This window comes from Marmota monax, unplaced genomic scaffold (genome assembly GCF_021218885.2).
Source record: "Marmota monax isolate L192 unplaced genomic scaffold, Marmota_monax_Labrador192_F-V1.1 WCK01_AAM20220418_F8-fsc00025, whole genome shotgun sequence".
NCBI classification, from domain to species: Eukaryota; Metazoa; Chordata; class Mammalia; order Rodentia; family Sciuridae; genus Marmota; species Marmota monax.
In genome coordinates this window covers 4,147,692-4,171,397 of record NW_026691950.1, presented here as the reverse complement: position 1 = coordinate 4,171,397, position 23,706 = coordinate 4,147,692, and the positions used below count along the sequence as shown (strand labels likewise).

The window sequence follows — 23,706 nt, the reverse complement described above, 5'->3', positions numbered from 1 at the left end:
TTCATAATTTATCTGAATTTGTTTTATGAAATTTCCTGTTTCTAAAAAGAAGACCTTGTTGTCAAGTTAATTTGACATTTAATGTTTATTTTTCAATGTGGTATCCAATAAAAGTACATAAAATTTTAGGATCTCTAAATTTCAAAATCCTTGGAAACACAATAAACAATCCTTAGTAGTAGAAAATGTTCAGTAAATATAGCCCTTAACATGATATTCATAAGTAAAAGCTATTCTTTAAAAATAGTTAACTATCTGATACAGAAAGTAGATCGTGTGTGTTCTCACATGCATGCATGTTTTATTATAAAGTAGTTTACATACTTTAAAAATGTTTTAATTGAATGCACTTGCATTTGATCTCAGTAATACAGAGAGTCCTATGTTGATGCTCACCTTGACCAGGGGAAAGTGCTGTTAGATTCCCTGTGGAGCATACATCCTTGTGTAGTTGTGGTATTAATGTGCCACCCCTGGGTATTTCTAGGAAGTGGGTTTGCATTTCCATTTGGTAAATACTTAATTTCCAAGTGTAAAAACCAATTCTAGTAAAGTCTTATTGCAAAAACTGATTTTTAAAAATCTGCTTTTTATTACATTTATTTAACTTTGCAGCTCTTCCAAGTCATTTTTATACTCCCTAGTTTATTATTTTAACATGAAAAGTGTTACTATTATCATCAGTTTGTTTCTTCATATTCTTTGCAATTTGTCTGGGATACCTGTTTCACTTTCCTTATTGAGAAGGAAGAGGCCAGGTACATGCCTATTCTCCCAGTGGCTCAGGAGGCTGAGACAGGAGGATCCCAAGTTCAAAGCAAGCCTCAGCAACTTAGGAAGGCCCCAATCAACTCAACAAGGCTCTGTCTCAAAAAATAAAATTAAATTAAAAAAGCTTGGAATGTGTGGTGAAGTACCTCTGACTTCAATCCTTAGTACGAGAGAGAGAGAGAGAGAGAGAGAGAGGGAGGGAGGATAGGAGGATAGAAGAAAGAGTATAATTTACCTATGAATGAATAATACTCCTACAGTTGGAATTGGTTTTGCTGCCACTAATTTTGTTTACTTGCTTGCTTTTTAAAAGTGTGCTTTAAATTGAAAATGCTTTTTGAATTCATATGAAGTCATTCTATGCAATTGAAATTTTACATTTATAAACCTCTGTCTTACCTCTGTTGTCTCTGGGCTTGTAAAACGTGATTTGCAGTACTTAGTAGTTCTTTCACACTTTAGTACCACTGTGCAGCTCTTAACAGAATTAACAGCATATCAAACACAAGTACAGTTATCCCTCAGTTTCCATGAGTGATTAGTTCCAGGACAGAGCAAGGATGCCAAAATCCACAGATGCTCAAGTCTCTTATATATAGAATGGCATAGACTTGGCATGTAACCTATGCACATTCTCCCATATACTTAAATCTCTGCATTATTTATAATACATAATACAATGTATATGCTATGCAAATAGGTGTTATACTGTATTGTTTAGGGAATAATGACAATGAAAGCAGTATGCACGTATATAGACAGTTTGTGTTCTTTCCTTCCCCCCACCCCACAAATGCAGAGCCTTCAGATATGGAGGACCAACTGTAGTGTAATTCCATCTTGAAGGATGTATTTGAGAATCAGGACATGTTGTCAGCAAAATGTTCCTCCCAAATTATCCACATAAGCTGTATAATATGGAACATTCTTACTATGCTAAATTTTTATCAGTGCAAATAAAATAAATCTGTAAATTATTCTTCTCATCTCTCCCAATAGATGGTGGTGCTAATAATTTTGGACTGAATTTCTTGACCTTCATCATCCTTTTCAACAATCTCATTCCAATCAGCTTGTTGGTTACATTAGAGGTGGTGAAATTCACCCAGGCATACTTCATAAACTGGGTAAATATGAGTTATTATTGTATAATAACAATACATTTTGTTTTCTTATAAGATTTTTTCGTCTCCCTGGGAGAAAGAAAATCTTAATTACACCTACCTTTTATTGACTACAAGATGATATTTTTGAGCCTGATGTAATTTTAACAAAATCCCCTCTTCTCAAAAGCATACATGTTTATAAACTAGGTATCTTGAGAAAAAAATGGTTCTCTAATTCAGGAAACCTATTTTGGGATATTTAGTGGTTGAAAAGGAAGGAGACCATGAGATTGGAATTAATAAATATCTGGATTTTAGTTCTAGTATTATAATTTGCTACATATGCAAACTTTGCCTAGTCCCTTGACTTCTTTCAAGTTTATTTTCTTGGACACTCACATAGGGCTGATAAAACATGCTTTACCCACATCTCCCTGTGGCTATATATATCAAGGAGTCTCTTGACACAGCAAAGAACTTCATAAACAATCAAGCACTCTACAAATGATGCTGAGTTTGCTATTGGTAACAACCAGATCATCTCTCATGTTTATTCACATTTACAGTTTATTTTTCCACACTGTTAACAATCTCAGCATGAACTTTTCTTCTTAATTATTTTCTTAAATTTTTGTAATTATTGGTAAAATGTATTAGACATCTGTTTTCTAAAAAAAATTAATAAACATTATCATACTTTCAGGTTTAGATTATCAAAGTTTTAATTAATTGATCTACATTAAATCCATCAGAAAGTTTGATTTTCTTTACTTTAAGAAATTGTGCTGTTATTTTTTGTTTCTTAAATCATTTAAAGCCTTTCTATATTGACAATATTGGGATTTTTAAAAATTCAGCCTATGATACTATTGCAACTGCTCACTGTCTTCTTGTGGTAAGTGTCAGTCTCTTAATTCCTTGGTTGGAGATCAGTGTCACGTAGACATCTGAAATGAGCTGCAGACATAGCTATCCTCATACAAGGATTACATTGCTGAGGAATTTTGTAATGTGTCCAAATATAATTGAAACTTACTGAAGGGTTCTCATTCAGATATTATAAGGTAATTCACTATGAAGGTCAAATAACTAGTCAATCAATTTGTTATTTTTTATTTGGACTTTCAAAAATAATATTGACTTCAAATAATTATATAAGCTTAGTGTTGGAGAAACACAATAGGCTTAGGCTTTTAAACCACATTTCTTATATACAGATATTTTGTAACATCCCTGATGGATGGAATACTGGAGATGGAAGACTTGTTTTCCACTCTTCCCTTACAAGGCAGCTTTTTCCTTGTATAGAAATGAGATTTGCAATCATCTTCCTTTGATTCTGCTTCTGCCCAATGAATCTGTGTGAAAACATTTTATTTTATTTCTGAATGATAGCCTTCTAAGATATTTGAACTCAGCTTCCATTCCTGCTCTTCTGCCATATCGTTTTCTCCCTAACTAAACATCCCCACCTCCTTTGATTGCTCTTTGTTTCATGAAGTGTCCAGATTACTCTCCATTCTGACCACTCTTCCCTCTTCTCTAAATATAGCCTGGTTGGCTCATGTCTCTCTTAAAATATGGCACATAAAACTCAACAGCCTCTTCCAGAAATGATGCTGATCAGTTCAGAACACAGATCTGAGAGAGATCTGTTTTGATTTAGAGTCTGGCCTTTTCATTTGATGTGTAAAATCATTAAACCACAACCCTGACTTATTGACAAACTTTTCCACTATAGAAAATATTAATTTTGTTGGCTATTAGAGTCAAACCTCATGACTTCTAGGCACAAGGCAAGAACAGATAAGTTCTTTTGGCTTTTGAGAGGTGCATTTGCTTGGCTTTCAAGTATGCTGAATACAAAACTTAGCCCAAAAGGTACAACCAGGTAGAATCTCTTGGACAATTTTCCCAGGGGTTTGACGACCTAATTATTTGAGCAACCTTTAGTTGCCCTTTTCTTTCTCATGTCATTAAGCACCTACCTAGTGTCAGACACTCCATGGAACACATCACATGTGTTATCTTATTTAGTCTTTACAATAGGTCACCTTTACTGAAAACAACCAAATGACAGCCAACCTAGATTGCCTGATTCCAGAGACATACTCTTAACTACCATGTAGTTCTGTCTGCCCTAATGTCATCAGTTTTTGATCCCAAATGGTATCTTTTTTCCTTCTCAGAATCACAGAATCAATAAATTGACCAAGCCCCAGTTGAGCAATGAAGGAAGGGTTTTCTTTGGCAAAGAATGGGGATGCAGAGAAAAGTGCTCACAGATCCGTTTATAGATCTGTTTGGGGCTGGAGGTGATAGATATGGGGTAAGAGTAATTAAGGGTAAAAGAAATCAGGTATATGCTAATAATGGGTATGAATATTCATGGTTATTTTATTTTTTTCTGGGAACAAGTAGAGATTTTCTGGAAATTCGAGTGACACCATTTTTCACTCCTTTTGTTTCTTTCTGGTGACTACCGTGGCAACTGTCAACTTTCATGGCACTGGGGGTGTATCATTTAGCATGCAGATAGGATTATAGTGAAGTTAGAGGTTGTTGGTTGGTCACTCTGGTAGCCACCTTATTAGATCCAACTGGTTTTCCTTAGCCCACCTGAAGATGGACTTCTAGCCTACAAGGTATTCTGTCTTCAAAGATAAGCAAGATTAGGGAAGAAATTCAAAGAGGTCATGTAGGCAGTGCAAGATTAGGGTGGGGTGACACTAACTATGAAATATAATAGTCTATACTGAGTACTTTTCAAGAAAATTAAATAGAATAGAAATAACAAGGAATTAAAATGCTTACCTATAGCTTATCAGTCAAACAGTGACTTATTAAAGAATAAAGATACTCTTAGACAAAGTCTGTCTTTGCACTGCACAAAAGCCAATAGGGCTAAATTTTAAAAAATTCTAATGTTAGATGCTTCCAATAAACTAATTGTTTTATAATAAAACAAACAAACAAAAAGCCAATAGGGAGGTAAGAAGAGTTGGTGGGAAAGAAATCAGGTTTATTCAAGGGTAAATACCCTGAGAAGATGCAGGGAATCTCATCACACACACACACCTAAAAAAAAAGAACCTCTTCGACTTCGTAGGGAACTCAGGTAGGTGAAAGGCTCATATAGGGAGGGAGAAGAGATGTAGATACAGTGGACAGGAAGACCACACGCTGGGTGGGGTCTTTGTCATCAAGGGCAAATTTCCTTTTTATTTTGATGAGAAATCACAACTGCCAGCACTGCACTCAACCTCTTTGTGATAGTTCCTATAATTCTTAGACTTCTTACTTTTCTGCAAGTTAAATGTCACAGTAAGGTACATGTTTGTGTTAGTCTGTGCTCAAGGACTAAAGAATAAGGAGGGGCCTAACACATTCTGATGTTATCCAAAGGTCTCAAGATGTTCTGGGTTTTGTAAATCAGAAGAAAGATTACTTAGCAGTTAACATCTACATCATGTAGGCCTGGCGTTCCTGTAGAATTTAGAATATAAAGGGAGACGAAGCAACTATACAAAGGACAACTCCTAAAGGAGCTGTCACCGTCACAATACTGCTTTCTTTTAAATTTCAACCCAATGCCTTATAACTAGTCGTATTCATTTCTCTGTTTATTTTTTAAGGATCTTGACATGCACTATGAACCCACGGATACTGCTGCTATGGCTCGAACATCTAATCTGAATGAGGAACTTGGCCAGGTAAGTGTTGAATCAGAAGTCAGATTTGGTATAATTCCTGTCATATGTGACAACTTCAGATAAGGTAACAACTCCTAATTTTCCAATATTTGGATAATCCGTATAGGGACATTTTTAGTACATGTCTAACCATCTTCATTTTTAGTAAGTGAAGTTTTCAACACTATTTAAAGCGGATTCTGTGTTTAAGATAAGGTACTGAACAAACCTAGGCATGTCCTCAACTTGTAGCCTGATGAGTACAGAAAATTTTAGAAGTGTAAAATTGTTCATAACTTTCAACTAGAAAGGAAGGGAAAACTCAAGTTGTGCGAGTTTAGTCAAATAGGAATTTTATGTTTACATTTCATAAGTCATACAATACATAACTTAATAGAGATGCATTCTGAAAAATGCATTGTTAGCTGATTTTTGTCATTGTGCAAACAACATAGAATGTACTTACACACACTGATGTCTGGGTCTTACTAAGCAGTATAATCTGGTGGTATCACCATCATATTTGTGGTTCTTTGGTGACTCAAAGACCTTATGGCACACAACTGCATGTGTGTATCTGTTAATCCACTCATGTAAGCTAGCTGCCTGAGATTTTGTTTTCTTATATCATAACCACTTCCAAAATCTTAGTATTTAAATAGCATGCAGGACAGAATTTTTCTTTTTCTTACCAATTCAGATGTTGTATGAAATTAATTGTACAAGCTATCAAAGATTCTACAGTTGGTTGTTATTTTGAGAAATGTTGACAGACATCCCAGTACAGTAGTGATACTCTCTAATGAAAATTCAGACCATACTAAGGCATATTTCTCTCTGCCCATAGTATTTTGAATATTTAGATAGTTTTTAATACCAACATGTGAAATAGTTTATTGCTAAAATATTTTTTAAAAGTTGAATATGCGCTCTGATGTATAGGCAAGAACTAGTCAGTTAATAACATTCATTGTACCCCTACAATGTAACAAAGTTGATTTAAAAATATAAAGGGATTTTTCCCCTCTAAAAAATTTGAAACATTAATGAGAAATTTTAACCTTTTTTTTTAGGTTAAATACATATTTTCTGACAAAACTGGGACTCTGACATGCAATGTAATGCAGTTTAAGAAGTGCACTATAGCAGGAGTTGCTTATGGGTGAGTTTTTCCCCCCTTTAATGAGAATATGATATACACATTTAATTAATACTAACAGTTTGGTACTCTTGGGAATTCTTATTAGAGGAGGGTTTCGTTCTTGTTTTTTTTTTTTTTTCTTTAATCTAGAAAGCAGCTGTTTTAATTTCAGGACACACATAGGGTTTGGTATTCTTTTCACTGAGGATGAAATGAGGTGGGTCTTTGCTCAGTAGGTTTTTCAGTGTTTAGGTTTGTAAAAGGGTCTCCATCTGGCCTTGGTAATAAGAAGTAAATATGTTTCCTTTTGCACTGGTGCAGTAAGAGTGCTGCTTGGATGTAGTGAGACAATGCAGTCAGGCCTTGGTCAGTTTTCAAGTTAAAACATTGTTGTTTCTCTTTCAGTTATGATTGTTTTTTCTTGTATCATCTCACCTCTTAGCACTGTAGAGCAATCTAGAATTCTGATGATGCGAAGGAGGTAGGGATATGAACCTTTTTTGGTTTTTTAAAAATCTTTTTTGTGATACTGGGGATTGTACCCAGTGGTGCTCTACCTCTGAGCTACATCCCCAACCCTTTTTATTTTAAAACAGGGTCTCGCTAGGTTGCAAGGCTTGCCTGGAACTTGTAATCCTCCTGCCTCAGCCTCTGAGTCACTGGATATGAAATTCGTTTTAATCTAGAAGATAATTAATATTAATGAAAGTTTCTTATCATCCTGATAATGTTGTTTAGAACATGCTGGTTGGGCACCCATTTAATTTATATTTTATTTTTAGGTATGCTTGCCTAAACTGTTCAGACTCTTCTCTTAGAAATACTTGTAGAACAATATGAGAAGATTAAATTCTACATTACTAAAAAAGACATGATCAAAAATTGAAACACTCTTCTGGTTGGTTGACATTGGTCTGTCATCAAATTTTACAACTATTCTTATCTACAGTGAGGCTGGTAAATAATGATCTCTTAATCATACAAATGGGTGCTTGCTTTTGGGTTTTCTGGTTCATACCCACTCTTATTCACACTTTTTCTCTGAGCAGTAAGCCAATATAAAAAGAGTTGAATTTTTTAAAAAAAAAATTTTTGAGCTAAATTTTGAGTTAAAGTTTGGCTTAAAATTACAAATATTTCATGAAAAATTCTAAAGATACATGGTTATTCCTGGATTCAGGGTCTACAAAGAGAAATAGATGGAGGCAGACATGCTTGTTCTTTGGAACAAGAAAGAGTAAAAAGGACTTAATCTTTGTGTATAAATGAAGTTAAAAGGAGTTGACTGAAGGGCTTCTTCACACTTTGAAGACAGGCTGGTGGTCTGAGAGACATGCTTGCTGTTTCCAGGACTGGATGCTGTCTTTGCATTTTTCCTTTTTATCTGAAGATTTCCTCATCCCCTTAGATCTAAGAAGCTCACCTCTCTGCTTTCCTCCAGTTGCTCCTGGAACAGGAGAGTTTCAGCCACACTCTTTGGCATCTTGTACTTACACATTCTACCCACAGTAATCCCCAAGAATAGAAGCAAAGGCCTAATGTGACTCTTAAGCTTGTCATATTATACATTTGCTGTCAGATTTATGGTGCTGTCTGTTTTTACACAGATTCTATATTCATTCATAGATATTATTTCTACAATGCACCTGTTCCTTGGACTTTACCCAGTTTCCAGTTGAATAAGTGGGTTCTTAGAACTTAGAACTTCATAATTATCAATTGTGAAATTATCAGAGCAGAAAGTTAAAATGAGATCTAGTCTTTCTGCTGCATTTTGTACAGGTTTTTCTCATTCTTGGAACAGGTCTTAAATTACCTGCAGGTGGTAGTTCTCAAGAGCAATGCTCTTCTTGTGTTAGTTGGTATCATTGTTAACAACTGAGAGAACAAGGATGGGTTTGATCAAAGTGTTGTCATATATAGTTTAAGTTGCCAGTGAAACAAAGTACCTCTTGGGAAAGTAACATTTCTTAATGGTGAGGTATAGGCATGGGCATGGGTTCTAGCATTATCTCTAGTTCATCCTGTGACCCTAGAAAATTCCTCTTCAGGTAATCCTGATGCTTAAAATGTAATGAGGCAGGAAATTACACTGTCTCTAACATCCTTCTCCAAATATGGAGTTTAGAAATAAAAACACAGCACTTCTTTTGTTTGAAAAGTTTAATTGTATTAAAAAAATGTGTACATGGTTGCTAGCAATGATTATTTTGTAAAGAGCAATGTGCTCTTTGAGTGTTGTAGAATATTTTCAAGAATACCAAAAGCTGTATTGATTAAAACTGGTTGTTAAACTCCTTTGCAAGATTAATGTATTATCTGTGCATTTGCTTTAGGCATACTTAACCCTGACTGAGTTTCTAATTAAGATCCCTGCCCACACATCCTGGTGGACAGTTGGATTGTCAGCATTATAGAGAGCTGTGACTATCTGAAGGCTTTGGGGAAACCATGACTTCTAACAAGCATGTGTATACACATCAGGGTCACACAACTCTGTTATCTAATTCTAGCCAATCTCTATGGTTGAAGGGTGGGGAGAGTAATTACTGTCAATCATGTTACTGTGGGATTTTCTCTGAGCTCTCTTAGGTCATAGGTACCTACACAGGTTCCCATTTGCCCCATAATAGTATTTGATAGTATTTAATATGGGAAACTATTAGACACATGCACTCGTAACCACAGCAGAAGACAGTAAGTTGTCTATCCTCCCAGGAGATAGTAATACAAACTTTCAAACACCAGCCACTGCCTTTGGAGTTACAAGTTTATAGCTCATCCTTCTTCAGTGCATCTACGGAAGATAAAGCTGTTTTATCCTAGATAGAGTCAAAGGTGAGTCCCACTGCATTGAATTAGCTAGAAGGATAAGATATGAAATCTTCAGCTAATTCTGAGAATGTCATAATTTTGTCAAAAGAAAATATTAATGCTTAAAGTAATGGTCTAGAATTTAATTTTAGTAAATTTTCTCTCATGTTGCTTATTTTTGCCCCAAAGTTTGCCCTTTTGGATTCATGATAGGCAGCAAAATAAAAAGAATTGTACACAGGTGCTCGTAATGATTATTTTGTAAAAGTCAACTTTGTGTTAGGGATGCTTCTGCCTAAACTTACTAGATTATTCCATTAGATCTTTTTTATGGGACAGTTACAGTATGATAATTCATTCCTAGGTATCAGCACATTTGTATCGTTAAAACGCTTTTTTCTGATTATGCTTTATGTGTGATTAACTTTGCCATGGTTTTAGCAAACATTTAAGTTGCCAAGTTTAAACATTTCTTACTGAATCTGAATGCATTACATAAAATCAGTAAATTCCATGGTGAAGAGGCAAATTGGCTACGCAGTTACAGGATACCTTTGTATACCTGCTTAGCTAACCATAAATCATCATATTCTACTTACTATACTAACTGCCATTCTTTCAGACTCAACTAAAAGTCCATTTTCCTAACATTTTGGAGATCCATCTTTCAGCACTTCCTTTATGGTTTTATGCTCCCAGACGTTCTGTGATTATTTTTCCTTTTTCTGTCCTTCCTCTTGCTTTCTGAAGCCATGTCCCTGAACCTGAGGATTATGGGTGCTCTCCTGATGAATGGTAAGCTGTGTGGACCTTTCTGTCTCATTCATCTCTTTGAAAAGGTTTGCGTTCTGTTGTTTTGCTAGACCCATTTCACCGCACTGCTCATCTAGGTTGGGTGAAAAATGCTATGAAGGTCATCTCTTGAAATCTATCACATAGCCTTCATTTCTATCGAATAACCTTTAATAAGCATTTGATAAACATTTAGATTAATGGTTAGACTTGCTGGAGTTTATGTTATTTATCCATAATAAAGTCTTTAATGATCAATCCCGAGTCTCTGGGCTGTGAACTACCTGATTTCAACTACAGTTCCTAAAGCTTTCCTGGGTTTTTAGCCTAACACTGCCCCCTTCTGGCAATAAGTATCCTCTGCAGAACTGCAAAAAAGTGCTGAAACATCCCAGGCAGTGAAATTTTCTTTTTTATATTTTCCATTATTTTAATATGTCCAGGGGCTATAAAATGAACATTTTTCAATGAAATGTCTGGAACAAAGATTGGAAGACTGTGATACCCAGGACTAGAGGGAATTGCAATATAATTAATTTTAGACTTATTAAAGACAGCATTTTGTAGGTTTAATTTGGGGATTTGTTTGCTCATTTTACTTTAAAAATTCCATGCCTTTACATTTTCATCTAGGATAATATACATTTTTTATTTATATAATTCATCATGACATGGAAGGAAGTAGAATTTGAAAAAATGGGTTCCTTTAATGCTGGGGACTTTAGAAAATATTAAGGCTTTATAGATGTTTATGTTTTAATTTTCAGATTGTACTTATATTTTGTGAGTAAACCATATATCCAATATGCATTGAAGTCCAAAAACATTAATATTTTTGACCTATGATTTAATTCAGTAAAATGAAAATTTGATTTTAAAAATTTTAGTAAACCCCATCCTACCTGGGGTTAATGACAGAAGCAGCTGTTTGACTCATGACAACTCATGAGTCATCACATGCTCATGGCCTAGGGTCATATATTTAACACCTACACACCAATAAATTTTCAGCGCTCTTTAAAATGTACTACTATTTGTGAATAATCCAACTTTAATGTTACATAAAAACTGAAGATAATAATAATATTTTAAAAATAAACACTAGGGAAGGCTTTTATCACCTTTTATAATGAAGTAAGCTTTATTTTATATGTTTGGATTCTTCATCCATAAAATAATTACTTGTAGCCCTGCAAAAATGAAGGAACAAATATTTCTTGAGTGTCCATGTCCTGGGCTATGTCTTTGGATTCCAACTACCCAAGTTCAGATTCTGATCCTACTAGTGCCCTTGAACAAGTTATCTAACTTTGAATGAGTATCCTCATTTGGAAGAATATGCTGCTAATAGTAGTGACATCTCAGGAAGTTTTAAGGATTAAAAGAGTCTGTTTTTAAAATGTTTAGAAAGGTGTTTGGATGCTGTAAGCCCATACTGTGTTAGCTTAGGTGTCTGTCAGTCAATCCTCATGACATACTTGACGTAGCTATTTTAAAGTTGATAAAATTTGGGCAGAAAACTTAGTAAGTGATTTGCCACCCAAAAATATATCCAGAAACCTGGAAGCCAGAGTTAAAGCCTGGCTTAGATTGGTTACAAAGTGTATTCTGGGTACATTACAGCCTGTAGATTTTAGAGGACTTTAAAGAATATCTGCTTTTAGAGCACAAAATAGCCTTGCATCTTCAGTCATTTTTATCCCTCTGTTTCACTCAAGTTTTTCCAAACTGGAATTTATTTTAGTAAATATCTTGTGTTTTTAAGCAAGAACAAGTACAGCAGGTAAAATCTAATTGAAGAGAGGAAAGTAAGCACAGGGGTGCACAACCTTGTACATTTCATATTTCCAAGGAAATCAAGATCAAGTCTGATTCGAACTGAATCCTGTGGTCCAGGTATCCAATTGCATCTTCCTGCTGCTGGTCTGTAAGAGTATAGATTCCTCTGTAAATAAAAAACTTAAAATGAATTCCATACTGGTATTCAACAGCTTTGCCTTCCAATACGGAGTCCACTGAATTCCATGTATAAAACCTATGCTCTGTGCTTAGTGAAATAAGCCAGTCCCCAAACACCAAAGGCCACATTCTCTCCGATATGTGGATGCTAACACACAGTAAGGGGTGAGGAGAATAGAAGTTCATTGGATTAGGCAAAGGGGAGTGAAGGGAAAAGAGGGGGGATGGCAATAGGAAAGGCAATGGAATGAATAAACATAACTTTCCTGTGTTCACCTATAAATACACAACCAGTGTAACTCCACATCATGTACAACCACAAGAATGGGGTCAAAATTGGAATGGGTTGCACTCCATGTATGTACAATATGTCAAAATACACCCTACTGTCTTGTGTATCTACAAACAACAAATTTTTAAAAAAATATATGCACTGTATTTATTTTGCTGAATCAGAATTCACCCCCAAAAAGGTCCAGTTAAACACATACTTAGCACTTAAATATATATAGATTACGTACTTACATCTAGTCAAGTTTCAAGACAAACCTGTGATATATTAACGCTTTTGAACACATTCTATTGACATTAAAGATAAGTGAATGTGACTAGCTCTCTACTGTCTTAAACATATTAATTTAAATGGTTGACAGAGATAAAATCATATCCTAACCAATGGCTTCTTACTCCAAAATTAGTATTATTTTATTATTATTGCCAAGTACCATCAGCTAGAATGTAACCAGCCTCACAGATTAATTCCTTTCTATTAAAAGGCTGCCACTCAAAATATCATGCTAAGCAAAATAAGCCAATCTCAAAAAACCAGTGGCCGAATGTTTTCTCTGATAAGTGGATACTAATCCATATGGGGTCGGGGAGTACATGGGATAAGTGGAGGAACTTTGGATAGGGCACAGGGGAAGGGGGAGGAGGTAAAGGGATAGGAAAGATGGTGGAATGAGACAGACATCATTACCCTAGGTACCTGTATGATTGCACAAATGGTGTGACTCTACTTCATGCACAATGAGAGAAGTGAAAATTTTTTCATTTGTGCACAGTGGATCAAAGAACTTTCTACTCTTATGTATAACTGATTAGAACTAATAAATAAATAATTTTTTAAAAGGCTGCTATTCTTTGAATTGATAGTATCAATATTTTTGAGATTACAGGGAAACAACTTTTATTTGCAGCATCTGTGTAGCTTTAAGATATGTTGATTTTCCAAAACTACATAATTTCCACAACCATTTTTCTCCTTTTATAACTTTTATTGTGGAAAAATTTAAGCATAAGCAAAGATAGAAAATATGTCCATCGTTTGATCCCATGGTATGCACACAAGACCAACTTCAATCCCTCTGTGCCCTCTCCCCCACTACTATTTTGAAGCAAATCCTAGATGTTATTTTGGTTTTCTTAGCTGTTTAATTTATTTTTATTTATATATATATATATATATATATATATATATATATATATATATATATATGTATTTGCACATTATTCTTGTGATTTTTTTAAGGTGAGGATGAGTCTCCAGATGATCACCTCTGTGCTTCATCATTTCACTGTGGTTTTTAGCATTATCACAGTATCAGCAGATAGTACTATTTTTCTATTCATTTGTTTTCTCACTTTAGCCTATAATTATGTTTGGAGTGAGTGGTATTTATTCTGCTGAAAATGTAGACTCACTAAAACATTCTGCCAGGTGTGACTGTATAATAATGAGATCTAACACGTCTAAATTAGCATTAGTCTTCAAAGTAGTCCCCTTGGCAGGTAACTTATTTATTCCAGGGATACAGCCTTTCACAGAATGCTTTTTTTGGAAATCCTCTTTTGTAATTGCCTTCAGAAATACTTTGAGTCACACCGAAAACTGGGACCCATTACTTTGGTCAAAACCAATGTCTAACACAAATACTGTTGAATTGAATCACCTGTACATGTTCTTGGACTTGACTCTGACTCTGAATAACAAATTCATTGCTAAAAATTAAATCTCCCAACCAGGAATTTTGGCTTGGAAGCAGTAGTGACATTGAAAAGCATGGAATGCCGACCCTCTCAAGGATAGAGACCCAAACAGCAGAAGCAAGGGTAGGAGGTTGGGGTTTCTGCAGGTTAGGGAAAGGGGTACAGCCCCCAGGTCTTAGAGGATGCTGACTGGAGCTTAGCTATAGTTTGCCATACTCATGGTCTTAGAGACTTTGCCACCTGCCTGACAATGAGCTCCACTGAGCACCATCGGGTCTCTACACTAACCAGGGACCAACCTCCCTGGAGTGGGTTGTGAGCTCATCCAGAAAACATCCTGCTCTGCCCCCTGCAGGTGCACATGACTGCCCCGCACATTCTGTCCTAAATGCATTATGAAGCATGCCCTGAAGCATGTGTCAGTGGCTTGTGTTCACCTGGCCTCCAGAATAGAAGGGACTCCAAGACAGGATGTCATCAGCAAATTTCATTGCTGTTGACACCTAAGAGAAAAAACACATGTGCTTTTACTCTGGGATTAAAATTAGGTTAATTTAAAAGAAATCATAAACGTTAGAAGATGAAGTATCACCAAGCTGGGTTTCTGCCTCCTTGTGATAACTATCATAAGGTAATTGTGCACCTTCAGATGTTAGCATGTTAGTGTAACCACCTGCAGGGGGCAGAGCAGGATGTTTTCGGGACAGTGCCCAGTCCAGATCTGGTGGGATGTCATGAATGGCGGTCTTCATGCAGAGGTTTATGTGTGGCTCAGCCTAAGTGCATTGCCTGGGCTTGCATTAGTCTCATTGCCTGGTGTTGGAAATCTCTCTGCCCAGTAGTGCCCATTGGTTTCTTTTGTGTGGAGCAACTAAAGGAGAAATTCAAGAAATCTCTCTTAAAATCCTGTAGAGCTTTGTGCTTTTGTCCACAGTTCAGCCCTTCCCATGGTGTATACCTTGGCATCAGTGGCCCTGAAACAGGACCGTGGACAAAGTTGTTGACTCTGGGTCTCATGATAAATTTGGAGATGTGCCTTCCAGGCTGGCTTGGGGCACAGCACACTCCAGTCCCAGTGCACACCTGACCACTGCAGGGCCCACCTCAGCAGTAGTCCTGCAGGTGGCTGAATGTAAAAGCAGATGCACATACGCGTGTTGATGTGGCTTGGCTGCTGACAACCAGCTGTCTCTTCACTCCTGTACTTAATTACATTAAAACCAGAAAAATGATTTTTAGCACCTTTGTCTCTCTTAGATTGTATGTATGTCCGTATTTTGCAGTGTTTCCCAGTGAGAAAATGGCCTTCAATGGCTCCTTACTCTCTGTCCATATTATAATTAAACACATTTATGACAAGTTAAAGGAGCAAATGAAAACTCAGGACTTGCATTTTGTCAGCCTAAACCTTGGCTAGAGAATTCTAGTTTTTTAAAATATGAAGGTATTCAGGCTGTGTTGAAAGTTGTATATTTTTGCCTGGACAATGCGGAGTATGGCCATCATATCCTAAAGAGAGAAGTTTCCTATATGTACATTTTGTCTGGTTAATTGCAATTCTCTTGACTCAGGACATTTGGAATGTTAAAGAATTTGAAGTTTGTCACTGTTTGCTTTTGGAGTGTGCAAACACGTGCTCGGCCAGCAGGACCCATTCTCGAGGTATATCTGGGCTGCCGTGCCTGCTCCCTGCTCACATGCAAGTGCTGAATTTCATTTGAAAAACAAACAGTTATATTCCATGCATGTGTGATTATGTCAGATTGAACCCCAATATTATGTATGATTATAATGCACTAATGAAAACCAAAAAATATCCAAACAACCACGAAAATCCCAGTTCTTCACAGTCACACTGCCTGTCCTTGTATTGCTGTGTATGGTGTGTATCGACATTGAGTGTATGTGGTGAGCACATCTATATTTCAGGTGGCTTACATGAATTTTGTTCTTGTTTTTTTCCTTTTAATTTGATTTTTAAGTTCATAACACATTAATGTGTTGCAAATTCAAAAGGTAAATCAAGGAAAATTCCCCCCTTTTCCTGTCCTCCATGTCCACTTCTAAAGATAAGCAGTATGATTAATTTCAAGTATATCCCTCCAGACCTGTCCTGTGAATATATATTATTTATTCACTTTTTAAATTTTTTTCTCATGCTTTTACAAAAAGCAAAGCATATTGTACACAGTTTTGTACCAGCTTCTCATTTGACAGTGTATCATTGAGTTGTGTTACCAATTTACATTTTTACCAATGATAGGCTTCACGGCTTTTTCACAATTGCAACGGCACAGTTGTCAAACTTTATTTTTTGCCATGTTGATAAACTTAAATTTCACTTCTCTCATGATGAGGTGAGATGGAATAGAGGCTTATAGCTGCTTATATTTTCTGCTTTGTGAGCTGTGTTTGTTGTCTTGCTCCTTGTTCTACTGCAATATTGATTTTTTTTAATGAATGGAGTTATTACTTCATGGAAATTTGCCCTTAATGTGTAAGTTGACAGGGTTTTTTGCCCCCAGTTTGTTATTTGGCTTTTGACTTTGCTTGCATTAGTTTTTGCTCTGTGAAAATATTTGCTGCTAAACAGTTGTGTTTATCCGCTTGTTTTCTGAACTGTGTATGAAACCTAAGCCTTTCCCACTCCTGAGTTTTTTTTTTTTCTCCATGTCTTTAGTGCTTATATTAAATCATTGGTCCATCCAGGGTTTATTTTGATTTTAAGATGAAAAGTACAGCTCCAATCTTTTGTTTCTTTATTTTTCCTTTTATCTTTTGGGTTTCATGTTGATATGAATTTTAAATTTTAAAACTTTCAGAGTCTGCACTATCACATATGAAGATGAGTATTACCAGTTAGGCCATCTACATTTTTGTATGAACTGGAAATAATTATTTTCAACATATTGAGCTTTTAAATCAGGCTGCAAGAAGTTTCAGTTTACATGGCATTGTCGATTACATGCTCAGTGTTCTCCTTTTTCTACTCTGTCACTGAGCAACATCCCTAGCTCTTTTTTTTTTTTTTTTTTTTTTTAAGACAGGATCTGACTAAGTTGCCCAGGCTGACCTTGAGCTTGAGATCATCCTGCCTCAGTGTCCCGATAGCTCGGATCAGAGATATGTGCCAGTGTACCTGGCTGTTATTTTTACTTTTAATGTAGTTCTTATTTTTAAATGACAAGAGCTTCCTAATTTTATTATTTACTTTTTACTAAAAGTGAGCATTTGGTAATATTTCTGAGCACATTGATGAGTATGTGCCAGAGTCCTCCAAACCAGGCTATCTGATCAGAGGCTGATGTCTGTGGGTCTTGAGAAGGAAGCGCTTTCTGGGAGAGGAGATCTTAGTTAATATCACCCGTGTTGGAGGACTTCCTTGGGGAGCAGACAATGTGAGTAAATATTTCCATAGCATATCTAGAGTTACTCAGCGATAAATTCATTTGAAAGTCATATCAATTATGGCAACTGGGACTTATAAAATGAAAGAATTATTGGTGAGATTAATAAGACATAGTTTCAGATTTATAAAGATTTTTAGTCTGGAATTATTTGGAAAGAAAATAGATTTCCTCATGTATGATGTGACTATGAATATTATTTGACTTTCCAATTTCTCTGACAAATAAAGTAGGAGAATATAACTATGAACCATTAACAAATACATATGGTAAAACTTTATAAAGCCTTAAGTAGTAAACTGTTTTTAGTAAGTGATAATATTTGTAGGAGAAATATACTAGTTTTTCTGTCTACCAATTGATAAGTCATTTAAAAATTCTTAGCTTTTTTCCTCTACCTCCATCTGTAAAACTAAAGCAGTAGAAACAATAATAGTTGTAATTGTTCATTTTGCTTCCTAGGGATATTTTGAGAATCCTAAACTAATATGTTAACAAAGATATTGTAATTTTGAGAACTTTCTTAATAGGCATGTAAATAAAGATGGGTCTTTTTATAAACATTCTAACTTCCTTGGTTATTGGAAGAAATGTATTTCATTGGAGATACTGAGTATGTTCTATTTAAAATTCTTTTTTTTTTACAGTGATTTCTCCTTTTTAATTTTTTGGCTTTAAAATGTGAATGTCATGATATTTGACACACTAGCATCAATAAAACTCTTTGTAGTCTATAAAAATTGTTATTAAAATCTTTCTAGATTGTAATTACTTACTACCAGAGACATTTCTTTTTCTTAGTAATTTCTGAAATTTTCTCCTGTGCTCAAAAGCTCAGATGTATATATTTCACTATACATTTCAAATTATACTTTTTTTAAAACATTGCCATTTAAATGTTTCTTGTTTTTCATTTGAATCTCTTATATGGCATGGCCATGAGAAAGGTAACACTGACTCTGTTTATTTGGTATGAAGTACATAATACATATGCTGATCCAAAGATAGCCACAACACAAAAAATTCTAAACACTTTTATGATTTGTCTTCCTCATATGTATGGAATAAGTGTGATATGCCCATAAATATTTGTTCAGATATTTGTTAATGAGAGATGTTGATGTAATCAGTTAACAGTTTATTGTTCGTGTTTTAATGTTTTACATAATAGTCCTGCAGTGTTTGTCACTAAAAATAAAGGTTTCTCATACAGGTGAAATAAAATAATTATTCTTTATAGAAACTTCATTAATAATCAGGATTCTAGAAAAAGGAATATATTGTGGAAACAGAAGAAATTCTCTTCTGGGTATTATAGCAGTTTTCTTTCTTATGTTTTTAAACTAATTTTTAAATTTCATGTGGCTACAATATAATTTGATTCCAAGAAAATGAACTAAGAAGCATTATTTTTTTCGTTACACTACAAATGTCTGTCACATTTTAGAGTGCTTGTGTAGGTTTTATGACATAATCCTGAAATCTGTGATGTCTTATTTAGAAACTCAGGCCAAATTACACTTAATTAAGTTAAGGGTTTGTTGGAATAGCAGTTTACTTAAAAAATGAGGTCCAAATAGATCAGTGGACTGATGGAAATCAACCAGGTTTGCTTTATATTTCCCCCTCTTCAGGCAGAGCTCTCAGCTGGGAGATGAAAAAACATTTAATGATTCATCATTGCTGGAAAATCTCCAAAATAATCATGTAAGCAACATGAAACAATTATCTTTTTTCGTTAATGCATGAAAAATAATAAGTGTTCCTCAACTGTCTTGTGTCTATTTTTTTTTGAACTTTCATAATCATTTTAAATAATTGCCAAAAATCTCATATTGCAAAATTCTTTTTACATGGCTAATGTGAATTCTCGGTAATTGGAAATTCAATTTTAATATTATCATTTGTCAGTATTCTTTTTTTTTGAAAGTGTTTAATTTTAAATAATTATAGAACCTCAAGTGGAATAACTCACTAATATTAACAATTTCAAAATGTCTATAGAGGAATTACTCAATATCATAAACTAGTGTCAAATCTACACTAGGAACTCCAGAGCCTGCCTGGACCCAGTGTGAACATCCTGCTTAAGAATTTATTGACGGGGCTGGAGCTGGGGCTTAGTGGTAGTGCTCTTGCCTAGCACATGTGAGGCACTAGGTTTGATCCTCAGGACCCATAAAATAATATTTTTATTTTTTTAAACATGTTTTTAAAGTTATTGCTGCTTATTCAGATTCCACCAGATTAGCCTGTAGATATTCCTGGAATTTAAACTTGTCCTCACTGGCTCAGGCTCAATCATGAGACAGTTGAAACATTTGGGTGTCTCGCACTGGAGGGCTCACATCTGCCCCTGAGTAGAGCCCCGAGCAGAGTGTTCATAGGGGTATTTTTGTATCATTTTTTCTTAAGTGGGCCTTCAACAACATATTACTCTCAGGATCCACCAAGCCTGGACCTAGACCACCTCTTCCCTCTTGTGTTCTCAGTAAATTGTGTTGTCACCTGTCTTGTCATTCTGAAACTGAAGGTTTGCCTTGGCTACCTCCTTCTCTCTCCACGTCCAGATCTCCTGAGTCCTGAAGCCCCTCATCAGGACTAACTCCTAGGGTGTGTCCCAGATGTCTGCTTCAGTCCTCTCACAGTCTCACCACCCATCCAGGCACCAGCATCCCCTCAGTGGGTCACAGCTGTGACCCCCAACCTGTCTCCTTGTTGGCATGTTCACTCCTCATTGTTGTTGCACATGACAAGCTAACAGGATGATCTAGCCCCTCTCTGAGTCACCACCTCCCTTTGAGCTCCTTTTCCTTCCTCTCTACTCGGACCATAGGGGCCTTCTTTTATTTTCTGAAACACTTCATCCTTGCCTTCTTCAGGAACTTTTCAGTTATATGCCATTCCTATTCGATGGAAGTCACTTGACTCAGTTCTTGGTGAGACGAAAACCTCACCTGCTTAGACATCTCCTTGTCTTAATGACTGACTCTCCCAAGTCACCATTCATGGTATTTGCTCTTTAGATCCTTAACACACTACCAATGAATAGTACTTGTGTATTACATTCTGTCTCCCCACAGGACTAAGCTTCACATGGCTGGGACCATGCCTGCTTGATCCACTTTTTTAGATTGAACAGTTTTTTTCAAATAATGTTCTCATTTATCATTTCGCTTTTTTTTTTTTAATTTTTTGTTTATTTTTTTCCCCAAGAGCATAGAGCTTTGTTTTTCCTTTATTAATCTGAATGACATTTCTCTTCATTAGAGGCCAGGAAGATGTTTAATTTTAGATCCTGTCTTCTTGTTTTCTCCTATACACTATCAGCTCCTTGAAGAAAATAATCCATTTTCAGTCTTCCTCAAGCCATTAAAAGTCCACTCTACTGGGGAGTTGTTTTTTTTTTTTTTTTTTAAACTTAGTAAACTATCAGTAAGGTTAAGGTTACCATTTTTGGAGAGGGGGCAAAGCTTTATGAAATCCCCCATCATCATCATTCCAACCCAAAGTAGGATTAGATGCCTGAAATTTAAAACTGGTCAGGAATTACAGCCAGGTAAGTGAATATTTTAGAATTTCTATCCTCCTAGTACAAATTCATCCTTTTCTAATTTTTTTACTATATTATTTCTATTTGACCACACAAAGTTGTCTTGTATAAATGTTTAGAAAGTGAATGAGGAAGTACAAGAATGAATAAATTGAGTTAAAAACATGTTTTCTTCATAATAGATATTGGCTATAAATCCACAGCCCTGATTATTAATAGATGAATATGAAATAATATTTCTGTCATTAGTGTCAAAATAAATGATGTATTTCTCTCTTGCAGCCGACGGCCCCTATCATATGTGAGTTTCTTACAATGATGGCTGTCTGCCACACAGCGGTGCCAGAGCGGGAAGGTGACAAGATCATTTATCAAGCGGCATCTCCAGGTACAAGTGAAGTGGTCATGAACATTTTTTCCTGTGGAAAATTGTTCTGAAATTTGGGATTATCTAAATAAAATCAATTTTGTCTGAAAAAGTAAGATTACCAAATTGTGCTTTTTAGATAAAAATTTTCATTTACTAATTAGAAAAACCTTGGCTGTCAGGATTCATTGTGTGTGTGTGTGTGTGTGTGTGTGTGTGTTGAAACATACATCTTTGTATATGTAATATGTTGGTGTATAACATGCATTACATGGGAATTTGAATAACAAAATAAGTAAATACAAGTACTTTTCTATAAACATGTATTTTCCCTTTATAAATATTAATCAGATTGTTTTGTACATAGGCAGTCATAAAAAGGAAGATCTGTTTGCCTAAAATAGTGATGTACATGGCTTTAGAACACAAATGTTGCTGTTTTCTTTTGAAAATGATAGTCAGGAGGCTTGCTTTGTATTTACTCTGGTGAAGAAACTTTTATTCATGTAAAAGGATCCTATAAAATATTTATTAGCACAATTACTAATATTATTTTGGCTTAATTTTAGACCGCCTTTCAATTTAAAATTGGGTGCCTAATCAATTTGATAATTGTAAAAGTTTTAGAAAAACAATGAACACCCTTTGGAGAACTCTTGTGTTTAAAACTTTATTCTAAATAAACATCTATGCTGTGTAGAGTGAACAAGATTCCTAAAAAGAATAAGAAGATACCACATCTTACATGGTTAGAATAGAACCTAGATGAATATTTTCTCATCCTACACCCTCCCCCAGCAATGCAAGGGTTTACAACACAGAGATGAAAGTAGTTAATATATAATAAAGCATTCATTAATTTTACACTATTTAAATTGAATCCTCAATTAGTAGCATTAGTTTTTCTACATTCAACTCTTTAGAAGGAAGATACTAAATATTTTGTGTGTTTGCGCGCTAGGGTTTAACTCAAGGATGCTGGACCACAGAGCCACATTCCCAGCCTTATTTTGTATTTTATTTAGAGACAGGGTCTCACTGAGTTAACTTAGAGCCTCGCCATTGCTGAGGCTGGCTTTGAACTCAGGATCCCCCTGTCTCAGCCTCCCAAGCCGCTGGGATTACAGGCGGGTGCCACCACACCCAGCAATAAAAATTTTTAAAAGACAGTTTTGTGCCATTCATTTGGAGAAGAGTGTTCTGGAGAATATGCTGGTCTAAGGGATACGGTTTTCATTTTTAGGTGTGGGACTAACAATGAGATTTACTATTCAGAAACCTGATCCTGGGGTATATGTCTCAGATACTTTCCATCATTCTCCTCCTTTGGCATTATCATGGAACTTAAAAAGAAATGGATTGCAACAATAGGGACCAATGTGAAAAGAATTTTAACTGAAAAAAATTGCATTATATGAATGCTTTTCTGTTGTGTTTCGGGTAACTTTTTCTATCACTTATTTGCTTTTACCTGTTCTGAAACAGATGAGGGAGCTCTGGTCAGAGCAGCCAAGCAATTGAATTTTGTTTTCACTGGAAGAACACCTGACTCGGTCATTATCGATTCAGTAAGTTATTTATGTTTTAAGTTTCTTTTTAACCAAACTAATGCATATGCATAGCTTCAATTATAAGGTAATAAAGTCATAATAAAATGGAAGTTTCCCACACCAAAAGGGAACACTTTCTGTTCTTTCATCTATTTGTTTAAGCATTTGTATATCCAGTACTTTCAAAAAGCATTATTGATAATATGTTTCATAATAGGTATAATTCTTCAACATTAGACACATCTACTGATTTTCTGTTCTGTTAGGAGGATTTCTCTTTTCCTCCATTTTGCCTATCCTTCCCTGTATTTCTAATATTGTTATAATTAATAAATATTCAGGACTAATTTTTTAATGGGCAGATATGTTACAAAAGATAATGCATGTCTGGCCAGTAAGCACATGAGAAAATACTGCTAGCCATCCAAAAAATGCAAAACTACAGTGTTAGGCCACTGCACTCCTACCAAGAAGGCGAAAATTAAAAATATCCATAGCACCAATGGTGAATGAGAGTGCAGAGCAAGTGGAACAGTCATGAACTGCTGGGTGATAAAATCCATTG

General features: G+C 35.4%; 1 protein-coding gene across 4 annotated transcripts in view; it reads left to right on the top strand.

Moving 5' to 3' along the window:
- Atp8a1 (ATPase phospholipid transporting 8A1) overlaps positions 1-23,706 on the top strand; it is a 213,183-nt gene that overhangs the window by 69,392 nt on the left and 120,085 nt on the right. For 3 of the 4 annotated variants that reach the window (XM_058582796.1, XM_058582822.1, XM_058582868.1), the window contains 7 exons: positions 1,771-1,898; positions 5,513-5,590; positions 6,643-6,731; positions 10,275-10,319; positions 19,306-19,378; positions 21,507-21,612; positions 23,077-23,159. In XM_058582796.1, coding sequence (XP_058438779.1) covers positions 1,771-1,898; positions 5,513-5,590; positions 6,643-6,731; positions 10,275-10,319; positions 19,306-19,378; positions 21,507-21,612; positions 23,077-23,159 — 602 coding nt within the window. The remainder of the gene's footprint in view (positions 1-1,770; positions 1,899-5,512; positions 5,591-6,642; positions 6,732-10,274; positions 10,320-19,305; positions 19,379-21,506; positions 21,613-23,076; positions 23,160-23,706) is intronic. The other variant, XM_046455993.2, reaches the window with a different exon arrangement.